Raw genomic sequence first — 25,490 nt, forward strand, 5'->3', positions numbered from 1 at the left:
TATATATATAAATATATATACATATATATTTATATATATATAAATAGATATATAAATATATATATATAAATATATATATATATATATAAATATATATATGTGAATATGAACGGATGGTGTTTTTGGCCTCTAGGGACCTCAAAACGAAAAAAAAATCGGTCCCGGGTCCAGGTCTTACTACGGTAATAGCTTATTCCCTATATGAGAAATTCGCTAAAAGCAGGATAGTAGAATAAGAGCTTCGCTCGCTCCACTCAATAAATTGATACAAAATATTATTGTATATTACTTTTTCTACTGATAACACCTAGTTTCACCATTTATTTTATTTTAGTTAAAATTTATTAACATAGCAATAAATACTATAGGGCGCTTTTTTAATTAAGTAAGGGCCAGTTTTGCGTATAAATCCGTAGTTCGCTTGCACGCCGCCACAAGTCTTATCACCATTTACTGGCATCAATTGTGAATATAATTACATCAATTTCAGCTCTGTAGCTAAAATGAACGCTTCGCTGTGTGTTTTAAAAATGTTTTAATTAATCAAATCTCTCATCGCGTCCAAGGTAAGGCCAGTTATACGTTTTTTGATTACAAGAAACTTAATTTTTGAACAAATAATGAAACAAGAAACATATCTGATGCAGACATTTATCGCCAGATGACTAGAGATTATGACACTCATGCAAAGATAGCGTGGATAGTGTAGAAATAGGCTGGGGAGTTTTAAAATGGCCGTGAAATTCTCATTTTGGAAGGAATTGTGTTTTTGGTGGGTACCCAGACTACTCAAAGAAGACCACGAAGAAAAAAGGATTTCACGGTCATGAGTCATTCTGTTCACAAATTACGCCAGTAAATATCACTAGGGTGTAAAAAGACTTTTCGACCCAAGCTCATGTTTCACGACCAAGGTGAGGCCGCATAATGAGTGAGGGTTGAAAAGACACTTTTTGCCCTTGTGATGAACTATATTTTTTGTCATACTGCAAAATCATTCAACAAACTAAGTTAGAAACAAAAATACTTTTCATCTAGTAAAGATAACTCACAAAAAGATTTCCAGCTTGTTTATATATTTTGCTAATGCTATCAAGCAGCTGTTTAGTAAGTGATTTAATCATTATTCCGCTAATCCATTAATCCATTAATCCATTTAATCCATTAAACAAAAACTTATCTATTATGATTGTTTTAGTGTCTATGTTACATCCGTGATGGGGATGATTGTCTCGCCCTGCGATGAGTCTATCTATGCCTCGCAGGAGATTGTAACGTGCTAAAATTAAGGAGTTAAATTTTAACACATTACAAGAAATAAACGTTAATTTATTATGAAAAGAGAAAAGTATTCAGAGAAAAATAATAGAAAAATAGAATAAAATAATTTTTTGGGAAAATATTCAAATTCAATCTATTTACATACAAGTTACAGCTGGCCCCAGAGTCGGGCATGCGCAGAAGAGACAGCGAGTTGGCAATCGCGGTAGCGGGGGAACCCGCGCATGCGCATGAGGAACTCCCGCATGCGCCCGAGGCTCGAGTGGCGAGCACCAAAAGAGAGCGACTACGACCGACAGTCTATATCCGAACCTCCGACAACCATACACGAGCTGACAATTTAGTAGAGAAAATAGTACGAGTTACACTTAGTACAAAGTATAGTAGGGTAGTGGTATGGTAGGGTACACCAACCATCGATTTCGACTGAAGGTACGCTCTATCTACTCTTATTCGGCTTTTAGCCATATAGTAGACTATAGCCTAGTAGCTTGTTTAAGGGGAGAGCAGGGCTATACCGTACACATAAGGGAGTTTCGTAGTTACATCGCAAATTACGAAATAAAAGTAATGTAAACACAAGCAATATATAATTTCATTATTTGGCTAACTGATTGTTGAGCGAAGCTCTTTGAGGTCGGAACTTATGCAAACTATGTAATCAGATAGCTCAATAACGGCTGAACATATTAAAACCAAACTTTCCAGGGAGATTTTGACAATCAGTAAGCATGTTTGTACACAAACAAATTTCAATTTGGTAATGTCTATACAAATTAAAACTAATCTAAAATTTTTAACATTGGCCTTATGGTTTGCTATGATGGTTACCAATTAGCAAAATAACGTAAATAAATAAAGAAAGACTAATGACATTTTGATTATCACAAACCATCTACAGTAAGCTAGCAAATTACAAAATACAGTACATAAGAGCAGAACAGTCCGATTAATACCATTGATCATTGATTACTACTCTTAGGTTATATTACTGAGCAAAGGTATATATAATATAATATGAATGTTTAAATGTTGTTTTACCATTGGCAGAAAATATTTACTGTCTGGATTTTCAGAATGATTCATGTTAGAAATGTTTGAGTGTGCTGATGTCGACTAAATGTTTTTTATGAACTTAACAAAAAATACTGAGCCATGCAAATAGGATTTAAAAACCAATTTTAATCAGCTGCTACAACCAGTGAACAAATTTTTTCGTCCTAGGACGCTAGGCACGAGCCCGGGATTGTTTTTAATATTACTTCAGGCTAGACCTAGGGATTGCAGAATTATCACTTGGATAAAATCCATTGGTGATTTAGCTGGATTTGAACCCGGGACATCAGGCACCAAAGTCCCGTGCTCTAACCACTATTCAGTGAACAAATAATAATAACTTAATTACGGGCATGAAAATTAAACAAGCTATAAAAAATGTTTTGCTTATCTTTTTAGTTTGTCATAGAAGCGATGCAAGAATGATGTAACGCCTCGAAATCGGCAAAAATTAGTAGTGTAGACCTTATAAATTTACTCTGTATTTTGACAACCTTACAATATTTTGATCGAATTTTGAAAATAGGTAGATACTCTTGGAAATAATCCCTTCATACAAAGAGTAGGCCTATAGTTTTAAAATAAAAATTTGGTTGGTTATATTTATTAATATTTAAAGTTCATTTTGAATAAAAACTGGGAACTAGACATGAAAAAGTTAGTCAACTACTAATACTGTCCTTTTTTTGGTCAGAGTTTTATCTGTGGTAAAAGTGGAAATTAAATTTATTTTACTGTTTGTATTCAACTTTTTTTCTATCGCGCTTAGTTTTTCAAAATTTCGGGTTGAACAGAGCGGCAAATCCTCAATTGAAGGGTTCGGCAGGTGCTAGCCACATGCGGCTGTCGTAGCATCGCATTCGCATACCTAATTATTGTAAGTCGACTGAATCATTCCAAGCAGGTTGTTTCTTTTAATTTCCCTTATTACTATTAGTTTTGTAACAAATATTGGTTTAAATACAGTAAAATAAAATCTTTGTTATTGAAAATAGAACCTGCATTTATAAAGCAGGAATTCTGTAATTTAAAATATTGAAAACAGTAGCCTATCCTATATAAATACAGTGATTGCCCAGGCCTGAACAGAAGTACAGTTACGATAACTATACGAAGGCATATTAGGTCAGGATGACTAGACTGCTTGGCCTGTACGTACTGCGAAGTCCAGTCATATCACCTTACCCCTCTGATATGATATTCCTTCTACTTTAACGTAATTAGAAGAATTGTTGCAGCCAACAGAACCACATGTTGACATTTTTATGTCAGGTGGGTAATTTACTACAATCCAAACTAATATGTTTTGGATTACACTAACACAGTGCAAGCTTAACAACTCAAATTAAATGGTGTAGCCTAATACAGAAACACATTTTATATTAGTTTTAATAATTTTGTTGTAATTTATTATGAATGTATTTGATTTATTCATGCTGTAATTTATATGCCAAGGCTTTAACAAACACATCTTCATTTCAAAAGGTTGTCGTGTGATACTTCAAAGTAATCTTTGGACTACTACAGGCATCATATGTAATGGTAGCATAGGTACGGTAGCTTCATACAACGGGTTGTAATTTCATCCCTATCCCCCAGTATGATGTAAAATGTTTTCAAAGGCAATATCCAATAAATATTGTCTATCTATTTCAGTCTATTGCAGTCAAGAATGTACTGTAGATCAGGAGTGGACTTAGGAAAGTCAGAATTTTATTTTTACTAACGTAGCATTGTCAAGAGTTAGAACAATTGAGGGCTTGCTTATTTGAGCCATTTTCAAGAGAGAGTCAAAAGCATCAATAAGAGAAGCAAATGGTAAGTAAAGAAAAAAATATATGACAAGACTTAAGTAAATTGCTTTTAACGATGGGTAAAAATCATTAGGTGTATTGATCAATAACCCCCCCCACACTCACACACCGGGAGGGGGGGGGGGGTTGTGTTTGTTTCACTCATGTTTTTATGTTGTAATCTATCAGTGGCGGTTCTAGGACCTTGTCAAGGGGGGGGGGCTTGGGGGGAGCACCCCCCGATAAGGCAGGGAAAATTTGGAATTTTCAAAGTCGTTTGGTGACTTTCTAAAGCCATTTTTAACACCTAAAACCGTGCCCAATTGTCCATAAACTCCCATTTCACCTGTTGTTTGTCATGAGTAAATAGACATTTAAAAATTTAAACTATGACGATTGCATTCATGAATTTCAAAACACACAGTAGACTAAGGCAATATCCTCCTAAAAGCCGTTAGGCGGCTTTCTACATCAAGTTTTAACGTCTAGAACTGTGTGCAAAACCTCCCATTTCCCTATTTTATTTGTCATGAATAAGTAGACATTTTTAAAACTAACTATGACAATTACATTCATAAATCTCAAAACATATTGTAGGCTACGGCCATATCCTCCTAAAAAACTGTTAACTGACTTTCTAAAGCCATTATTAATGTCTATATCTGTGTCCAACCGTCCAAAAACCTCTCATTTCACCTGTTATTTGTCTTTGTCATGAGCAAGTAGACATTTTAAACTCAAACTATGACGAACTTGCATTCATGAATTTCAAAACATAGGCCTACTGTAGACTACGAATCCATCTCCTAAAAGCCGTTTAGTGACTTTATAAAGCCATTTCCAACGGCTAGAACTGTGCCAAATTGTCCTAAAACCTCCCATTTCACCTGTTATATTTCATGCAAGCAAGTAGACACGTTTTTTAACTTTACGTTTTTCTCCATTTCATAGATCTTTCACAATATGTATAGTATCGAATTCAGTAATAGCATTGACTATATAAACTTTAACACTAGTGTTTATATAGTCAATATAAACTTTAACACTAGTGTTTATATAGTCAATGGTAATAGGCTACTGGTGCTACCGCTGCTGATGGCTGATTGGTGCCTGTGTAAAGTTAGTGGCTAGCAGACAATTTGACAACTAACTATGGAACATCAGGAAATCAGCTGTACCCGTCCTCACTCGCGCGCTCGGCACTTGCCTATGCCCTAGCATGTCAACAGCTGACTGCTGTAAAAATTTGATGATGCGTACAACTTTCCATAGCGTATTGTTTTATTCGTTATGCTAGTGTCCTCAAAGTTTATCTATGTGGGACTTAATACTACTCCTGCCATCGCTTTTAAGCTTAATAAAAACTACATTGATGTCTGTTTTATGAGATTGTGTATTTTAAGGACGAAAAGTACGTTTAAATTTATTTTTCCAGGGTCCAAGGGGGGGCTTTAGCCCCTGTAGCCCCCCCCCCTTGGAACCGCCACTGTAATCCTACTAATATTATAAATGAAAAAGTTTGATGGATGTATGTTTGTGACAAGTGAACGCGAAAAATACTGGTCGGATTGGGCTGAAATTTGGCATGATGATAGCTCACATTCCCGATTAACATATAGGCATATTCTTATTTCAAAAATCCTTTCGGGCTCCGCCCCAGTGGCTCTGGAGTTTCCCATGTTAACCTTATGAGAAATGGAATTATTGAATCTTAACAGCTGTTTCAATTAAACAAGTTGGTTCTGTTCTATGATGTTCAATAGCATTAAAGTTACAAGGATTACCAACAGGGTGCAGCACTATTATTTCTTTGACATGTATGACAACAGCTAATTTGCAACCAAAAGGTGAGTGAGCGTAGCGAACAAACTTCAACCTGGAGGCGAGTTAGCGTAGCGAACGAGCTAACCTGAAGGCAAGTGAGCGCAGCGAACGAGCTCCAACCTAAGGTGAGTGAGCGTAGCGAACAAACTTCAACCAGGACGTGATTGAGCCATGCGAACGAGATAATCTTGAAAATTAAGAAGTTAAACGGGGCAAAGCCCGCGGGTTACAGCTAGTCTATAATATTTTTTATAAAAAATTGTATTTGTAAACAAAGTTATTTGTTTATATCGATGCTCACTCCTCTCAATTGGAAGACATGAGGCCGCATACCTAGTATATAAACATTTTAGAACTATTTTTTACATGTAAAAATTGGTAATTAAAAAAAAGTTACCTTGTACGAAATAGCCCCGAGGGGTGGGGCTATGCCGTACCGGTACAGTAGAAGCGGCTATACCGTACAGTTCAAAAATCATTTGTTTAGGTTAGTAATATAATAGTACTGCAACAAATTATTGTACAAACACTTTTTATTACGATATAAAGGTTGTAGTTAAGAAACAGTGTATTACAACTTAAACATTTTAGAAGAAATTACATTTAAAAAATCAACCCTCATGAAAAACATTAAGTTTATGAAAATAAGTTATAAAATTTCATCCCAAAATTAAAAGAAAGAAGAAAAAGTCCACAAATGTAGTTCTCTGGCAGACTCCGCAGCACTGCAAGCTGAATGGACCCACCCTGAACATGAGCAGCACCCTGTACCAGAGCTGTACGGTTTAGCACCAATCTGTACCTCGTGGGAATTTATTAACATAAACTTAAATTCTATCACTTAACCAATCATTGCCAATAACCAAAAGAGAGCTTAAGAGATGTAGTTTATTATGATCTCACAGTTAATAGACTACGATAAAAGCTACTTCACTAACTTTTTATTTAGTACTGGACGAAAATTAGAAGCAAGTGAGTAGAAACATGTTTTTACACTTAACCACCCACCCGATTTTCCATCCAACGACCGTTGGAAAGTAACTTTTATCCATACCGATTGCTCTCAGGATAACCTTACTTCCGATCCAACGACTGTTGGTACCGATCTTACATTTAACGACCCACTCGATTTTCCATTCAACGACCGTTGGGAAGTAACTTTTATCCTTGCCGACTGCACTCGGGATAACCTTACTTCCGATGCAACGACCGTTGGGACCGATCTTACATTTAACGACCCGCTCGATTTTCCATCCAACGACCGTTGGGAAGTAACATTATCCTTACCGACTACACTCGGGATAACCTAACTTCCGATCCAACCCAACGACCGTTGGGACCGATATTACCTATAACGACCCGCTCGATTTTCCATCAAACCACCATTGGGAAGTAACATTTATCCTTACCGACTACACTCGGGAAAATCTTTACTTCTGAACCAACGACCGTTGGGACCGATCTTACAGTTAACGACCACTTCCAACTGTCCGACCAACGACCGTTGGGAAATAAAGTCATTTCTCCGACATAGTTATCAGGAATAACCGTACTTTAAAATCTCAACCTAATCCACGATCCGGTTTAAATTATCTTACCACCTTGCAAATCTTATTGTTGGTTATTTAGGCTATGATGAGACCGATTACGTAAATTGTTGGACATCGTCCTTAACTTCACGGGTCTGAGCCTTAACCACCAATTAGAAACGGACTTTGGTTTGCTGAGCTATTTGGACGAATTAAGTGTAAACTGCTTTACCAAGTGGCAAAAACGTTGTCGACCAGATAAGCGTTACAAGATCCCGGTGCAATAAGCAACCAGTGTACTGGTGGAGTGGTGGACTACCGAGATTTTGGAATTGCTTCGAGCAGCACTGAGAGCCAGAAGACTTGCTACCAGGGCAAGAGAACAAATAGACAGATGTCGTAAGTGGGATGCTTCCAGGGTGGCTAGGACGTCTCTTTGTCGAGCCATCAATCGGAGTAAACGCAGTTGCTGGGAGAAGTTATGGGACAATGTCGATTCCAACCCAGGTTACAAACTTGTAACCAAGAAACTTGGCACCCGCTTGACCTTCTGTCATGGACCGGGCGGGACCACTATGGAGAGGATAGTCGAGTCCTTTTCCCAGCTCACAAGTTGCGCCCACTGCGGGATTTCGGATGGGTGGACGACGCCCCACTTTCCAGTCCTGAAGAGATGAAGGTGGCCGTCCTATCCCTGAAGAACAATATGGCTCCTGTACCCGATGGGGTCCCCATCGGAATCGTTAAGAAGGTTTTGACTACTAACCCCCTTGATCCTTTTGAACATGTACAACGCCTGTCTGGTCAAAGGGGTTTTCCCCTGGTGCTGGAAAAGAGCTAGGCTTGTGCTTATTAGGAAGGATAAGGGAGACCCACACCTGACATCCTGTTACAGACCTCTGTGTATGTTGGATACGGCTGGCAAAGTCCTCGAGAAGTTGATCCGTTCCCGGCTGAATTCAGCCGTGGTCGCTGCGGGGGACCTGTTCACTCGTCAGTATTGATTCAGGATGGTGCGATGGTTGACGCTATCGAGGAGGTGTTGAAAGCTGAGGATTTTAACCACTACTCTCGTAGGGTTGTGCTGCTCGTAACACTCGATGTGCCAAATGCATTTAATTCCACGAGGTGGTATGATATGCATGGATGCTCTGGAGAATACCTTCCACGTTCCAGCATACCTCATGCACATCATAGAGGATTATCTCCGGTTCCGCCTCCTCATGTATGACATTATGGAAGGCCCGCGGACTATGAGTGTCTTTTCTGGTGCTGCCCAAGGTTCCATACTCGGCCCAGACCTCTGGAATGTCACTTGTTATAATTTATTGCCCGCCATGGTCTTTCTGAATAATTAATTGATGCCTACAACATATGTTTTATTCTTAATTTAAAATATTGTAAATATTGTCATTGTTCCCTTTGTTAAATACAGATCAAGTTTAATAATTGTTTTTTAAGTCTTGTCTTTGATATTTTTAACATCGCTTATGACATTGCAGCTTTAATAGCTGCACGTAGCGTTGAGCTGGCCCAGCTAAAGCTGAACCGAGTAATGCATAGGCCTACCACAAACGCATGGATGGCAGACCATGGTCTCTCGCTCGCTTTGGGCAAAACAGAGATTGTGATTTTGACAAACAAACGGTTTGACAACATCGTTCCGTTGAGGGTGGGGACCGCCAAGTCCAAACTGCAAACCGTTGGTACTGACCTTGGGGTCATGGTGGACAGCAAGCTTAGCTGGTGGGATCAGATATCTTCCGTACGGCGTACGAGGCCGTTACAGTTGGTTATTCTCTTAGCCGGTTGATGGCCAATGTCGGAGGGCCTCGGTCCAGTCCGTACTTTTGTACGGTTTGGGCAGATGCTCTCAAGAAGGAGGTATATATGATGTGGTTCACCCGAGTGCAGCGTCAGGCAGAACTAAAGGTAAAATCTGCCTACCGGACAGTGTCCGAACCCGCCATCCGGGGGGTTGCTGGAGTCATCCCCGTCAATCTTTTGGCGGCGGAGAGAAATGCAATTTATCAGCCCAGTGGGGAGGACCAGGCACAAACAGAGGAACACACCCGCACCTACTAGCTGTGGCAGGAGAGCTGAGGACAGGAAACACGGGGATGCTGGACCAGGCGACTGATACAGTAAGTCCAAACTTGGGTTAATCGGCGGTGCGGAGAGGTGACCTCACCCAATTTCTGACGGGTCACAGCTTTTTCCGGTCATACCTGTTCATGATGGGCAAAGCCGTGTCACCCAATTGCATATACTGCTCAGGCATTCCCGATAACGTGGAACATACTTTTTTCCACTGCCACCATTGGGAAAGGCCTCGCCTGGAGGCTCACCAGTTTGTAGGACTGCTGTCGGTGGACACGGTCATACCGATGATGACGGAGGGTGAGGACAATTGGACCTGTGTGTCACATTACATCCAGGGTATTCTCTGCGTCAAGAAGCTCTTGCTTGACCGAGATGCGGTGTAGGTCATAAATAATCTAAATTCCAGAAACGGCACGAGCCCTGAGGGCTTAGGTCACATGTTGGCCTGACTCTTAATAATGTGACAAACAATTCTAGGTCTGTGCCCAACTTAGTTGAGAGCGATTTTAGTGAGTAGTCTGATAAGTTCAGGAGTCTCACACTACAGGCAGGCTGGCTACATGTGTGCCTAAAAGCATTTCATTTTCCCTCCTCTCCCTAAAAATAAATAATACCCCCGCCGCAGCAAACCTGCCGACTAAGCGAATTTCCATTTGTCTGAATTGATTTTCAGTTAAATATATTTTAATAACATTAGGTTTAACGAGTACGTAGGTTTGCTGCTACAAGGAAACTAATAAAGTGTGTTTTTGAGTAAAATATTGATGGCTTAGTACAAAATAAATAAATTTGCCAAGTTTGATCAAAATATATCCATAAACAAGCAAACTACAACATTTGACAATATTCTCCTTAAGAATAGCATGGGAATTTTAAATTTACAATTTTTTAAATTTTCTCCGTTACCAATAATTGAACAAAAATACTTTTATATACTAAATTATTTGTTTTTTTAAGCTCTTTAAAAAGGTCTAAAGAGAAATCGGGAAATTTTGTGTTTTGAGGGTCAAAAGTGAGAAAACCCAATTTTTACCCCATAAAACCCCCCGTAAAGCCCGTTCCCATGGTCCGATCGTGCTGGTTCGCGAACTCATTCAAGTTTATCCCGCTTTACACCTTTAAACCAAATTTCATCAAAATCGGACAAAAATTACTCAAGTTATCGCGTTCACGGACGTATATATATAAGTCTACATATATATATATACATAATATAAAAATTTGAACGAATGGTGTTTTTGGCCTCTGGGGACATCAAAATGAAAAAGTAAATCGGTCCCGGGTCTAGGTCTTACCGTGCCACCTACGGTAATAGCTACTTCCCTATAGGGAAATTCGCTAAAAATGAACGATGTGTGGGACTATTGACAAGAATTCAAAACAGGCTACAAACCCATTAAATCAATCGATACATAGTTTTGATGTACATGTGATTGATTACAATCGAAGTTTACAACAGCTGACTTTTTACTCCCTAGGGAGTAAAATAGCTACTTTAGACCCCCAACGTTTATATTAAAAACAGCTGTTTTTCTGCAGAATGATGTTTTATGACACACTACATAGCAAACAGCTGGTTCCTTGTATCTTTGTAGACAAGAAAGTTGTTGTTTAAAAAAGGGACCTGTAAAAAACGGCTAAAAAAGCTCGGAAAATATACCAAGCACTCTTACTCTGCTCTTTAAAAAAAAAGATGTATACAAAGCTCACAAAGTAGGCTCACAAAGAGCTTCCATAAAGCCATAAACATTATGGTAATAACAATTCACATTGCTCTTAATAAAAAAAACTGTTGTAAAATGTTTTGTTAAAATAGTGTTTGAATCTTTAAACACCCCATGTTTTATTTACTGTTACCCCCCTGTATACTGTTGCTGGTAGAGTGGCAATTAATTTCCTCAGCAACTCACACGGGAAAGTATGAATGATACTTACATGAAATTGGTATACAATGTTAATCTAACTTTTAGTATTGTGTACCACTAAATTTTTTTGCTACCCAGCGAGCCAATCAAAAATGTACCGTAGTGTGAATCTATTATATATTTTTTTAAAGTAACTTTGAGTTGGTAAAAAATAGTGGTCTACAATCTTGTTATTGTTATATAGTTTTATACTCACTATATCCTATTGCGCCCCAGCCAATGACGAACGGAGAGTATCCAGTAATATCTTGAGGAAAGATACTTTGTGATGGTATACATATTGGGCGAATTAGTTCTGTAAGAGATTAGAAACTCATTACAATCAATTGTAAACATCTTGTTATTAGGGTGGGAATAAGTAAATACAAATTCTACTTTAATATAAAATATGTTTATTCCTAAATGTTCTTTTGGCATACCGGTATGTGATTTTCATTACCTTATTATTAGTTTGGTAACAATTTTTATAAATTAAGGATAACTTATAGCTCACCAGTGTCAGTGAAATATTCTAATTATTTGTGTCAAGTGAATTTTTTTAGTTTCTCATGCTAGTTTGGACTTTTTCTCCATACAGGCCTGCTATCATCACAAAATTATTATTTTTTTTTTTATTGTTTACAATACAATCTATGATTGATGGGATGTCTTACTTGACATGTTAGTCTCTGCCTTCAGGGGAAAGAGCACGAATGACTCTGGAAACAATCAAACCCCTCTTAATATTCAATTGTAGGTAGATTATCCCTGAATGTTCTTTTGGTATATGTGATTTACCTTGTTAGTTTTGTAAAAATAACTTTTTCAATTACATACAAATTTGACATTTATCTATGCAATTATATGTGAAAACTAAACTATTTATATGCTTTTGAACAAATCAATTAATGTCATGTTCCTATCCACATTTTAGCCTAATTTAATAGTTAAGGTTTTTATACAGGATTAAGAAGTATAGTATTAAGATTAGAAATGTATTAAAGTATGTTCACAAAATATATACGGTTTAAGGGGAGGGTTTCCTGGGGACATCCACAACTTTTTTAGCTTAATGTATATATCAGTTGTCGGCTGTTGTTTCAAAGATAGGGTGAGGTGGAGGGGATTAAATAGCTTCTCCTCAAACCGTCTTAATTTTGTGAACGGAGTATAGGATAGTACACAAACAAAATATAAATATGTAACAAATAAAATTTAAAATTACATAAATTAAGTACTTTAATCAACATAGCATATAAGTCAAGTACTTGTGTGTCAGTAAGACATGTTTGAATCCAAAAATATTAGCAAATTTCTCATATAGGGAATAAGCTATTACCGCAAGTCTCGTGTGGTAAGACCTAGACCCGGGACCAATGACTACCGAGCTAAACAGTCAGTTTTAAATTGTGGTGTAGTAAACCATGAATATCTATCAAATCTTCTACATTCATCTACAAAATCTAATTAATCTTCTATATGTATCTTCAACAAAGATAATATTTCATAAAACTATACTATCAAAACAGTTTGATTTTGTAAGAAAAATAATGTTAACTTACTTGTAAACTCAACTGGGTTCTTAAGTTTGACTAAAGCAATGTCGACTGTATGTGCAGCAGCATCATAGTTCTCATGAACAATTGTTTTCTCCACAGGAATGTCCATGGGAGTAGCTCTGTCTGGTATACTGTCATTGAGGTTTAGATCTCCCAGCCGTACCACCGTTCTGAATACAACATACATAACTTTATAAATATTTGAAACAATTGCAAAAATATAATTATCAAATCTATACTACTGATTTCTCCTTATGTAAACTAATCTTAATAGGCAGTCTTCATCCTATATTTTACAAACAGGTCTGTGTTCAATATAAACGCAATGGTACTTCTCTCTTAACCATCGATGCCAGCTACTCTCTTTTATTTCAAATGGTAAGCTAAAGCAGAGTTCAGCATTAAGGCCTACCACACACGAGAGACTTTTTGTCGGCTGACTGTTGGCCATCTGTCTGGCTGGAGTCGGGTGGACAATCGAAAGGTCATCAAGACTGTTTGGTTGTTGACTATGGGTGCGCACACGTCACGACTGTTTAGTCGTATTTCGAGTGTCAAAAGGATGTATATGACAGAAACCGCTGTCGTATGTGCGTTACTGATAAGATTTTGTGCAAGAAAACGTAATAGAAAATACTGGGTGCATCCAATTTATAGTCCGAGAACCTTGAAAGGCCAGATTTACCTCTATACTCGGATTTGAGGAAATATCCGGACAAATTTTTCATGTACTCATGAATGACTGTTGATAGTTTTGACCATTTGGTAATACCCCGGCTTCAAATACCTCATCCCATAACTGTTAGGGAATAAGCTGTAACCGTAGGTCTCATGGTAAGACCTGGTCCCGGGACCGATTTACCTTTTCGTTTTGATGTCCCCAGAGGCCAAAAACACCATCCGTTCAAATTAACACACACATATATATATTTGTCCGTTAGCATGATAACTCGAGCAAAAATGATCCGATTTTGATGAAATTTGGTACAAACGTGTAAACCTACATGTATTTTATTCAAACGAGTTTGCGAACCAGCATGATCGGACTATGGGAACGGGGGTTTATGGGGGGTTTTATCGGGTAAAAATGGGGGTTTCCCATTTTTTAACCATAAAACTAAAGATTCCACAATTTCTTTAGTAAACATTTTGCAGAGCTTAAAAAACAAATAATAATTTAGCATGCTAATTGTTATCATAATGGTTACAGGGAAATTCCAAAATATTTAAAGTTAAAATTTTCATGTCCAAATGAGAATTCACTTAGTCTGCAGGTTTGCTGCAGCGGGGGTATTTTTTTATTATGTCCAAATACTCCTTCAAAGACTTTTTATAAAGAGGGGACCGTGCCTCCAATTCATCGATAAGTATATCAACTTTCTCGTCCCTCAAACACTTGCACTGGTGGTTGTCGAAGCCATAATAATAACAATAAAACACAAATAATAATACTAATCATAATAACAATAAAACACAAATAATAATACTAATCATAATAACAATAAAACACAATTATAATACTAATCATAATAACAATAATAATACACATGATAACAACGCACTTGACTGTCAGACAAACAGACTTTTTAGTCGTCAGTGTGCGCGTTCAAACTTATCTCCATGCCTTTATGAATACGACACGACAGTTGAGTCGGGGAGCAGTTGGCGGGAAAATCGGTCAGCACCAAAATGCCCCGACAGTCTGCCGACTGTCTTGCTGAGGTCGGCCCGTGTGCGCGTTTAGATTTATCACTATGGGGCCGACTTTGACTCCCTACTACAACTAAATAGTCGGCCAAAAAAAGTCTCTCGTGTGCGGTACCTACCTAGGCCTAAGAAGTGCACACTCCCCCATATTTATTGTGACTCTGAAAGGCAATACACATCCAAGGCAACTCATGGGTCCACTGTAGGTTATACACAATCGTTCGTTGGTCTCATTGGGTTGGATACTTCGAGAATATTTAGGTTTTTTAAATGTGAGTGGTACATCGGCGCGAGCGGCGACAGTAGCCTAGCATCTACGCACATATCGATAATTATTGTGTTTATAATAATGTAGTTTTATAGTGTGATTTTTAAAGCGGGTTTCATTAACCCTCCAACTTGCAATGGGCGAACTCTGTAGTGGCAAAGCATATTTGGCGATTTTGCAGTCATATTTTCGAAAATTCATATAAACTAAACCAACAGACCAAACCTATTGAACGTATACTTTGAAGTGTTCGTAATGAAATGAAGAATTTGAAAATGGCAACAAAATGAATATTTAAAATATTGTAGAAAATATTGACAGTAGGTAAAAAAAATGCTGTATGAACCAAAAATGTTTCATGTAAACTTCAAGATTTCAAAATTGTTGGGAATTTATTTCCCTACAAGGAAATGTAAAAAGATTCCAATCGCCATGCATACGAAGTTATGGCCCAAAAACAATAAAACGACAAGTTTCATGATTTTGCACTACAAATTTAAAACAAAAACCAAATAAATGTATTATCAAGAGATAAAATAAAAGTAAAAATTTTTAGGCAATGATATTAGAGATCAAATGAAGTAAGAGTTGTACATGTAAAATGATCATTTTAATAAACGTTAATGACTTTTAATAAATGTTTATATTTGTCTAGAAAAACAATTTGTTAGTCACACATGTATATTATTTTACCTACGACCGTTTTTTAAAGTAGCCATTTCAGTTCAGTTCTTAGAATTGAAAAGTTTCACTTAACAGCTGTTTACTTTCATATCAGCATAGTTTCATTTCATATCAGCATAGTTTTTCTCATATCAACACGGGTAACGGACCAATGAGGTTCAAGGATTGAGAGAAAAGAAGTACAATTGTAATACTTCTCAACTAATCAGCTGATCAGCTGACAATTTTAATTGTTGATCCGGCTTGTTCCTGTTGATACTCGCGTATTCTTAACCTAAGTTGGTGGAAGTTAAATGAAGGTTGATTTTAAAATATCAGTTAGTGAAAGTGATGTTGACGAGATAGAAATGAGAGCACAAACTGTTTGTGCTAATCTTTTGCCACCAAAATCAAAACAAAGGTACCATATGCAATTACATACCAGCAATTCATTAAATGGACAAAACAAAATAAGGTTAAATTGATAAATGAAAATGTTCTTCTGGTTTATTTTGAAAACCTCTTAACCACTTTTTCACCCAACTCGTTGTGGACCACATATTCGATGCTGAGATCTAACTATGTAAATTAACTGTTTCACTATATTATTCAGTTGTCCAAAAATATATACAATATTTCCCTAATTGTACCTGATACAGTATTTATGGTAAGAATGCTGCTAGCAGAACCTATTGCCTGAAAAAGTAATGTATTATTTAACAAAGTTTTACAAACACGTAATTACATGAAATCAGCTGATTATACAATAAGTCGTTGCATCACTTTCAGTGACAATTACAATAAACTAAAACATAACCTCTCTAGGAAGTTATGAGTAGTGATTGTTAGTAATAAAAAACCAGATTTTTAGTAATTAAAAAACGTTCGTAGGTAAAGTAGTGTACGCAACTCGCGTTAATAGTCTTTACGACACTCGTAGAAGTTTTTAAGGCACTTGCCAAGGCTCGTGCCTTAAATTTTCTACTCGTGTCGTAAAGACTAACTTAACGCAATCGTTGCGTAAACTACTATCTCAAACATATAAACCCCACATACCAACTATATAAAATTAAAGGAACCCTATTCCCCCACATGAATATACATAGTTATAAAGGCAAATATACATAATAACTATTTTATAGTTTTTTCTATAAAATGCTGCTGTGCCTTTTTCATTTGGCGATCAAATCATTTGTTCATTATGACGAAATGTTTCATTAACGGGCTAAATGTAATGTCCCAGACCTCAAATTAAGTAAGTTTATCCACATAACACAGTTTACAAACTAAATATGTAGGCCTACAAATTTACAACTAATAAATATGATTAAATTTCAAAGTGATAAAGTCACACCCGCGATATTCGTTGTTGGTAAACATAGTCAATGAAGTTAACAAAAAAGGCTAAAAATAGTGTCTCAAGTTTCTAAAAGTAATGTCACATTTCAGTCGAGGCACAACAAATAACATCGAAAATAAACATTTACAACTTTACAACTTATAATCATGATGTAAACTGATTTTTAAGTAAAATCACACCAAAACTCGACTTGTTAGTTATTGGTCAACAGAGATTGAGGTTAGTTAGTCAGGCAACTTTATTTTAATGTATTGAAATATGTATAATAAAGTGTAATTGATAACTTGAAAATCTTCGGTAATTATATCGATCACAGACGTGTCGCTAAACAATTTTTTTCCCCTATTCTTATGCTAAATTACGTCCTGAATTCAAAAATGATTGTCATTTTCGTCAGAAAAGCACAGTTTTCCCGGAAAAGCGGTAAAACGGAAAAAACAAAAATTTCGCGGAAATGGGTCATGTGTATACTCAAATTAACCGGTAAAGCGAGCTGAACAAGAATATGCAATTCTGCAAGAATTCCAAGATCCGACTAACATTAATGGAGATACGGCCGAAAAAGCGCGGCCGGAAAAGTTAATTAGTCACAACAACGGCATCAGGAGGATCCATAGGTGCTGCTGTCTGTGGGAGCGATTTAGAGGTTATTTGGTGAATATATATTCTTTATACCCTTGATTATATTAGGTTAGGTTGGGTTAGGTTAGGTTAGGTTGGGTTAGGTTAGGTTAGGTTAGGTTAGGTTAGATTAGATTAGGTTGTCTAACCTAACCTATAACCCAACCTAACCTAATATAATCAATGGTATAAAGAATATATATTCACCAAATAACCTCTAAATCGCGGTTAGGTTAGGTTAGGTTAGGTTAGATTAGGTTGTCTAACCTAACCTAACCTAACTTAATCCTAGCAGTGGCCAATGTTAGAAGTGGGGAATGGCCAACCCATTTTGGCGATTTTGCAGACCTTTTTTTGAAAATTCGTAAAAATTCAACCGTACAATGAAACCTAGCCAACCTCATATTCATTTTGTTCGGAAAGAACAGGAGAATCTAGAAATAGTAATATCATAATGATTTAGACAGTGTATTTTAAATTTTTTTTTTTGAAATTTCAAAAGGGGCCTCGGTATTTTTTTCGACAGATTTTTTATGGGAAATTCATTATATACATTTTGTAGACAATCTAATTCCCTACACAGAAATATATAACATGTTAGGAAAATATTTTTTTTATAAGTTTTTAGGGCAAAATATAACGACAAACGGAGAACCGAAAAAATTGAAAACCGTACAGTGTTAATTTATGTTGTAAAAAGTTATATAATATATGTGTATACTAAATGATATATACATGTTTGTAAAGCTAATGAAGTAAGGAATCAAAAAAAGTTATAAAGTTTATGGTAAAAATAATTTTTTACCTATAAACATACGTATATAAAATGTTTTTATATTTTAGCGATTTCGCGAGAAAAAAAATTCACAGTATTTAGTATAGGTACAACTCTTGTACCAAATTTTTTAACTTCAAACCAACATAATAATCTTGTAGTGTATTCAATTACCTACATAAAAATGTATAACATGTTAGAAATATTTTTTTGTAGGTACGTAATAGGGACATAATAATACAATAACCGCAAAACTGCAAATAAGTTTAACTATACAGTGTTTGTTTGTGTTGTAAACCATTATGTAGGCTGATGATATGTACATAACTTATTTGTAAAGCTAATGAAGTAAGGAATCCAAAAAAGTCATTAGTATGATGGTAAAAAGTTATTTTCACCTATGATTATGTATCAATTTCAGAATGTTTTGAATTTTTTGCGCATTTCGAGAAAATGGAGTGTACAGTATTTAGTATATAACTTTTTTACAAAACTTTTTACACCCAAACCAATATAAACATGTTGTAGTGTATTCATTTACCTTTATAAAAATGTATAACACCTTGGGTAAATCATTATATAGCATATATAGCACGGCGAACTAAGGTCCGTCTCGTACAACAATCTCTGAATGTCAGAATCGTCATTTTTGGACATGATGCTAACAAAATACAGTATTTGGTATAGGCTATAACTTTTTTACAAAATTGTTTACCCCCAAACCATTATAAACATGTTGTAGTGTATTCATTTACCTTTATAAAAAAGTATAACACCTTGGGTATATCATTATATAGCATGGCGAACTAAGGCCCGTCTCCTACAACAATCTCTGAATGTCAGAATCGTCATTTTAGGACATGATGCTAACAAAATATAACCTTTTATGAACACTATTTACACAATTCAGTAATATTTATGCATAATAAAATGCATAAAGATTACTGTTATACACACACACAAACTTCACTAACACTAACACTACGAACTAATAACGTATTTAGTAATAAATCGCGGATAACACCAGAGCGAACACTCACAGCAACAACAAACAATGGCGAATACACAAGACAGCTGTAGCAGTAATGACTCACTTCCGTCGTCTTCATATGTGAGCAGACGTAAATAACCCTGAGCGCAGGGCTGCCACTCTCACAATCTATATTTCTTCCTCTTCAAAATGGACATATTATATGACTAGTAATAATAACTTAATTAATAATAATTCGTATTTTCCACATCGTCACCTGACGACCATTGGCCATTTGTTAACAATTTCGAAAACAGCTGTTTTCATAAAATCTTACAGGTTGTGCAATCAATATTTCGTTCTAAATATTACTACCACAATGAAGATAAAATCAATGGCTATCCAGTGGTACCACCTGCAACATCCCACGACGAAAATTATCCGAGCAGGGTAATGCCAAACAAGACGTGTTTTGCCAGTTCCCAAGTGTCGGCTGCAAAAGTCGTGCCGCGCCAAAAATTCATTTGATTTCTAATCGTCAAAGACATTGTTATACACCTGCTACCGGGTTTGTTTACGTAATAAAATGAAAGTTCAGAATGTGATCTTTCGAATGGTATATATATATTATTCTCATCTGAGTTGATTGTAAGTGTTTTTTTTATCGCTAAAAAAATTTCGGCCCAGATCGTCACCAGACAACTTTGGCCATTCTAAGCATCAACGTCAGATCGTCACCAGACGACGATCGGCCACTGAAAGGCCTAACCCAACCTAACCTAACCTAACCTAACTTAACCTAACCTAACCTAACTTAACCTAACCTAACCTAACTTAACCTAACCTAACCTAACTTAACCTAACCTAGCTTAACCTAACCTAACCGTTTTTGGCCATTTTGACGCTAACTCGATTTACCAACGCTTTTCCTGCCGTATCTCCGTTAAAAATCTTGCATATTCTTGTTCAGTTCACTCTACCGGTTAATTTGAGTATACACATGACTCATTTCCGCAAAAATTGGTTTTTTCGTTTTTCCGGGGAAACCGCACTTTTTCGGCCGTATCTCCGTTAATATTAATCGGATCTTGAAATTTTTTGCATATTCTTTTTCAGCTCGCCTTACCGGTTAATTTGAGTATACACATGACCCATTTCCGCACGAAAATGACAATCATTTTTTAATTCAGGACGTAATTTAGCATAAGAATAGTGAAAAAAAAATTTTTTAGCGACACGTCCGTGATCGATATAATTACCAAATCTTCTTGTGACAGTTACAAACCTCAATGTATTTTATATAACCTCAATGAATGCTTAAAGGTATGAATAAATAATATAAATAAATACAATTATTAATCCATACATTAATATACATTCGAGCAATACGAACACAGATATTACACAGTAACTTAATGCATTGCATCAATAACTACAGTATTCTTAGCCATCACTTTACAGTACACTCCCAACTCCCATCCTTAAAAAAGTTAATTTTTTTAAATTGATGTTATACGTAATCCTATTCGAAAACCAATTACTTTTATAAAATAATAGTATAGATAGTAATACCTAATGAAAAATTTCCTAACATAGAGCCTAATTGACACTAAATGTGTGGCAATACCAGTGCTCACACATGCAAAGCTATACATTGCCGGGAGCCCGAGGTACCGCTGTGACACGTGGTGGGGAGCCTCCTGGCATCACTTTCTGAGCTCGCGTGGCCTAGCCCTTGTATATCTCTAGCCCTGAATAGTTAGTGCCACTCCTCCAATAGGGAAAGCATATCGGTAGTTAGAATGCATTCCCGATGACGTGGAACATACTTTTTTCCACTGTCAGCGTTGGGAAAGGCCCTGCCTGGAGGCTCAACAGTTCGTAGGACTGCTGTCGGTGGACACGGTCCTACCGATGATGATGGAGGGTGAGAACAATTGGACCTGTGTGTCACATTACATCCAGGGTGTTCTCCGCGTCAAGAAGCTCGACTTCGACCGGGATGCGGTGTAGGTCATAAAAAATCAAAATGCCAGAAAGGTGCAAGTCCTGAGGGCTTAGGTCACATGTTGGCCTGACTTGAAGTAATGTGACAAACAATTCCAGGTCTGTGTCCAAAAGAGCAGAGGGTTTTTTTTTAGTGAGTAGTCTGATAAATTCAGGAGTCTCACACTACAGGCTGGCTACCTGTGTGCCTAAAAGCATTTTCCCTCCTCTCCCTAAAAAAAAAAAATATCGTTAGTGGGAGTATAGCTGACGAGCCGTAGTACAGCATTTAATTAGTGTGCATTAGTAAGCGCTTTGCGTGAACCTGCAAGTCTACATTGTCGGTTACTGTCGTTAGTGTACCTGCATTGAAAAATGGCATTTCATAAACAGTGTGCTAACATTATAAGTTCTGTGTTATAGGTACGTTCTGTGTTTTACTTAAAAACCACCTAGTGAGACTCTTGAGTTGTTAATTCAAGCTTATAGAGAAGAGGTGATGAAGAAAAGTCCAGCTTATCAGTGGCACAAACAATTTAGTGAAGGCGTGAAAGCATTGACGATGATCTTCGTAGTGAACGTACTTCAACAGCAGTCAATAACGTAAACATTGAGCGAGTACGACAAGTTGTGCGTGAAAATACGAAATTAACAATCGATGAAATCGCATTTGATGTACATTTATCTCATGGAAGTGTTCACACCATCCTTCATGATCATTTGAACATGCATCAAATTTGTTCGTGAATGGTTCCAAAAATGCTGTCTCCTGCACTGCACAAAGAAACTCGAATGTTAATGGGGTGTGACTTCATTGATATGGCCGATGCAGATCCAAATTTGTGACCATTCACCAAGTTTGTGCCACTCAGTTTGTGGTAAACGACCCACAGTTACCGACAAAGTAGACTTGCAGGTACACAAAAAGCGCTTACCAATGCTGCACTACGGCTCGTCAGCTAAACCCCCACTACCCATATGCCCTCCCCAGGAGTCATACTAACTACTGCACGGCGAATTTCCCGCTGGCGATCAGGCTAAATGTCTACAAAAATTCATTCTGGAAATTTTTTGACTGTAGTAGTATAAATTTAGCAATTGGACAGCTAAAAGAATTTTTTGTCACACTGCAGCAAAAACAGCCGTTTTAATACATACGTAAAGGGTCTAAAGTAGTTGTTTCCTCCCTTGGGAGTAAAAATCAGCTGTTGACAGTACACAAACAGACCAAGATTGAATCAATTGTTAAACAGCTGCTTTCTGCTTGCTTATATGCATTCAAAATTGAAAACCAATGAAGCCGCATGACAATATGAACGAGGTCCCTCATTTCAAGAATAAAAGCCAGCTTTACTACAAGTATATTCCACTACACCTAACATTCCGAAGATATATTATATTGAACACTTTATGTAATTCATAAGGCTGACAACTGACATCCGCATGTCATGGAATCAAAGTTATACCACAGAAGTATGGTATGATGACCGACGTGACGAAGGAAAAATAAAACTTACACAGCCTTATATTACACAGGTTATATTATTTTGAAAATATTTATGTTAATTGGGTCAAAAATTGAGATTAAACTTTTCTTAAGGAGGTTTAACATGGGGCCAATTTGTAAGTTTACGACAGCCACCCTGACCATACTACTGTACCGATATACACGGGATTGGTACCAAATGAAAGGTAATTGTCTGTATATTTGCCCATTTATAATCCACTAAATGCTATAATACCCCCGCCGTATTATAGCAAACCTGCAGACTAAGCGAATTTCCATTTCCCTGAATGGATTTACACTAAAATGTCTCCTTAAAAATATCACATTTATTCCCTATTTAAAAAGAATCAGTTTAAAACATACTTAGGTTTGCTGCAACAGGGAGGGTAAAAGTGTTTTTTATGTAAAATGTTAATAGTTGGTAAGAAATAAAAACATTTTCCAAACATTTTTTTTTTTTTGGGGGTCAAGGGAGTGCGGTAGTTCCTCGGACAGCCAAGGCTGCATGGACATCTGCAACTGAGGAACTATTTCACTCCCAGGGGCATCATAATGGTGCTCAAGACCGTCCGAGAAGGTCAGCACAAAAAATGAAGTGCAGGCCTGTGTAGTCCGATGACTGCACCGTTCATGTCGTGGCCCCTGTCACGCTGATCTCGGCGGATCTAGGCTGGAGTCCCGAAAGACTCTCTGGTGTGGGGCAGCAGCATCACCAGAACTGGGTGTTCGTAACTGGCCTAAGACGAGGCTTGCTTCTCTGAGAACAGGACGCTCACCCAGACGTTCGGGTATAGCAGGAGCTATGCCTGAGCACTGCGGGCCCTGGGCTAAGGTGGAATGCGACCCGTGCTGAGAGTTTCATGGCACTGGGGGCCTAAATCAAGAGTGTCTCAAACGGAGCCTGCTGGGCACCAGGGGAAACCCAGCAGTATGTACCCCTTACCTCTCTAATCGGGTCACTGGAGAGGTGGACTGCAGAAACCCGGTACTCGTGGGACAAACATGGAGACAAAAACGGCGGAAGCCAAAAAAACAAACAATTCAGAGGCAGAAATGACTCAACAAACACAGGCATCAGTGCCTCAAAATGCAGGGGTAGCAACTTCTCAAACAGCAGAGGTCCTTATGGCACCTCCAATAGAGGAAGCTCCCCAAACTACTGAAAGATCAGAGCTCAACCAAGAGATCGATGGAACTCAGGGTGAGCTAATGGTCACAAACTCCGAGGAAGAACAACTCCTGGATGAAACCAGCGGTGATGACAAAGAAATCACCGAGAAAGCCAAGAAACTCAAGCTGCGGGACAGAATTCCAAAAATGGGAGGAGCCCGCCAAAAAAGATACAGATGGTACAGGAAACAGGGCCACTCCATAGAAGAGGCAGCAGAACTGAGCCTGGAGATTAGACCTCAAAACGAGGGCAAGAACCAAGGGACAAGCAAAAGGCCTAGATCAAAAAATACTACGCCGGAGGTCCCAAACCCGAACAAGAAGGCAAGAGGAGGAGAGGTGTTGGCAGAGGCTGGAACCCCGCATCAGAGGGTTCAACATCAACCTTCCAAGCTCTCCTTTAAACAGGCAGCAGAGGGGGTCAGAATTGGCGTAATACACACCAACTTCCCTGAAGTAATGCTCACAAATGAAGAGATGGAAGCTGTCCAGGACAAAATACTGCAGCTAATCTGGAACGGAGAAGACCATGAGGTCTTTCCCGGCTTTAATAGCCAACACAGGAGGCAAGGGTACCTAGTACTGGTCTGTAAGGACGAGAACACCGCAAGGTGGATCAAGTCCAAAGAAGAACAGCTAGGTGACTCTCTCCGTGTGATTCCCGAAGGAGATATTCCGAAGACCAAGGTGGCATTGGCTTTCTTCCCAAACAGCAACCAGCTCAAAACAGAAGAAATCCTACTGTGGCTGGAAAAACAAAACAAAGGGCTAAAAGCCACAAGCTGGGGAGCCCTCAACAGAATTGTGGACGGGACCACAGTCCAACTCTACTTGGCGGTGGATCCACTCACAGGGGCAAAACTAGAGAAGGAAGGACCCATAACGGCCTACTTCAGGATGGGAATGGTAACGCTGAAGCTGAAGGGCAGAAGAACAGGAGGGACTGAGGACAAAAATTCTACAGTCAAAGATCCACCTGCAGCTGCCCTAGGTGCAGCACCTCCAGACCAAGAAATTCTGGAAACAGAGGTTTCATCAAAGGAGGAGGAGGTGAAGGGACCAGTTGGCACCACACCACCCAACTCCACTGAGGCCAAAGAAAAAGAGAAGGAGAAGGAGATGAGTAGAGGAAGTGATAACACAAGAGCGGGCAGCTCTCATCACTTCCCCATATTCCGGAAAACCAGACCAGAGAAGAGGGAGGAGAGGTGGAAGGGTCCCTCAGTAAGGTCTGAGAAAAGCCCGAGAAGACCAGAAAAAGGGCCCGATTCAGGGTATCGTCCTCGAGGTGGGAGAGGAGGACATCACTCCCCCGAGAGGAGGAGGAGGAGAGACCATAGGAATTAAATTCCCACAAGCAAATCTCCAGCACAACAAAGGAGCCACAGCACTCCTGAGTCTGAGATTTGCCATA

The 25,490-nt window shown here is 37.9% G+C and overlaps 1 protein-coding gene across 2 annotated transcripts in view; it reads right to left on the bottom strand.

The window, feature by feature from the left end:
* The window catches only part of LOC128984376 (venom protease-like), a 142,402-nt gene that overhangs the window by 17,428 nt on the left and 99,484 nt on the right, over positions 1 to 25,490 (bottom strand). For both annotated transcript variants that reach the window (XM_054403698.1, XM_054403693.1), the window contains 2 exons: positions 13,053 to 13,219; positions 11,708 to 11,806 (listed from right to left, as the gene is read on the bottom strand). In XM_054403698.1, coding sequence (XP_054259673.1) covers positions 11,708 to 11,806; positions 13,053 to 13,219 — 266 coding nt within the window. The remainder of the gene's footprint in view (positions 1 to 11,707; positions 11,807 to 13,052; positions 13,220 to 25,490) is intronic.

Source organism: Macrosteles quadrilineatus, unplaced genomic scaffold (assembly GCF_028750875.1).
Source record: "Macrosteles quadrilineatus isolate MER2022 unplaced genomic scaffold, UCM_ALF_1.0 Scaffold_1__1_contigs__length_201487025, whole genome shotgun sequence".
NCBI classification, from domain to species: Eukaryota; Metazoa; Arthropoda; class Insecta; order Hemiptera; family Cicadellidae; genus Macrosteles; species Macrosteles quadrilineatus.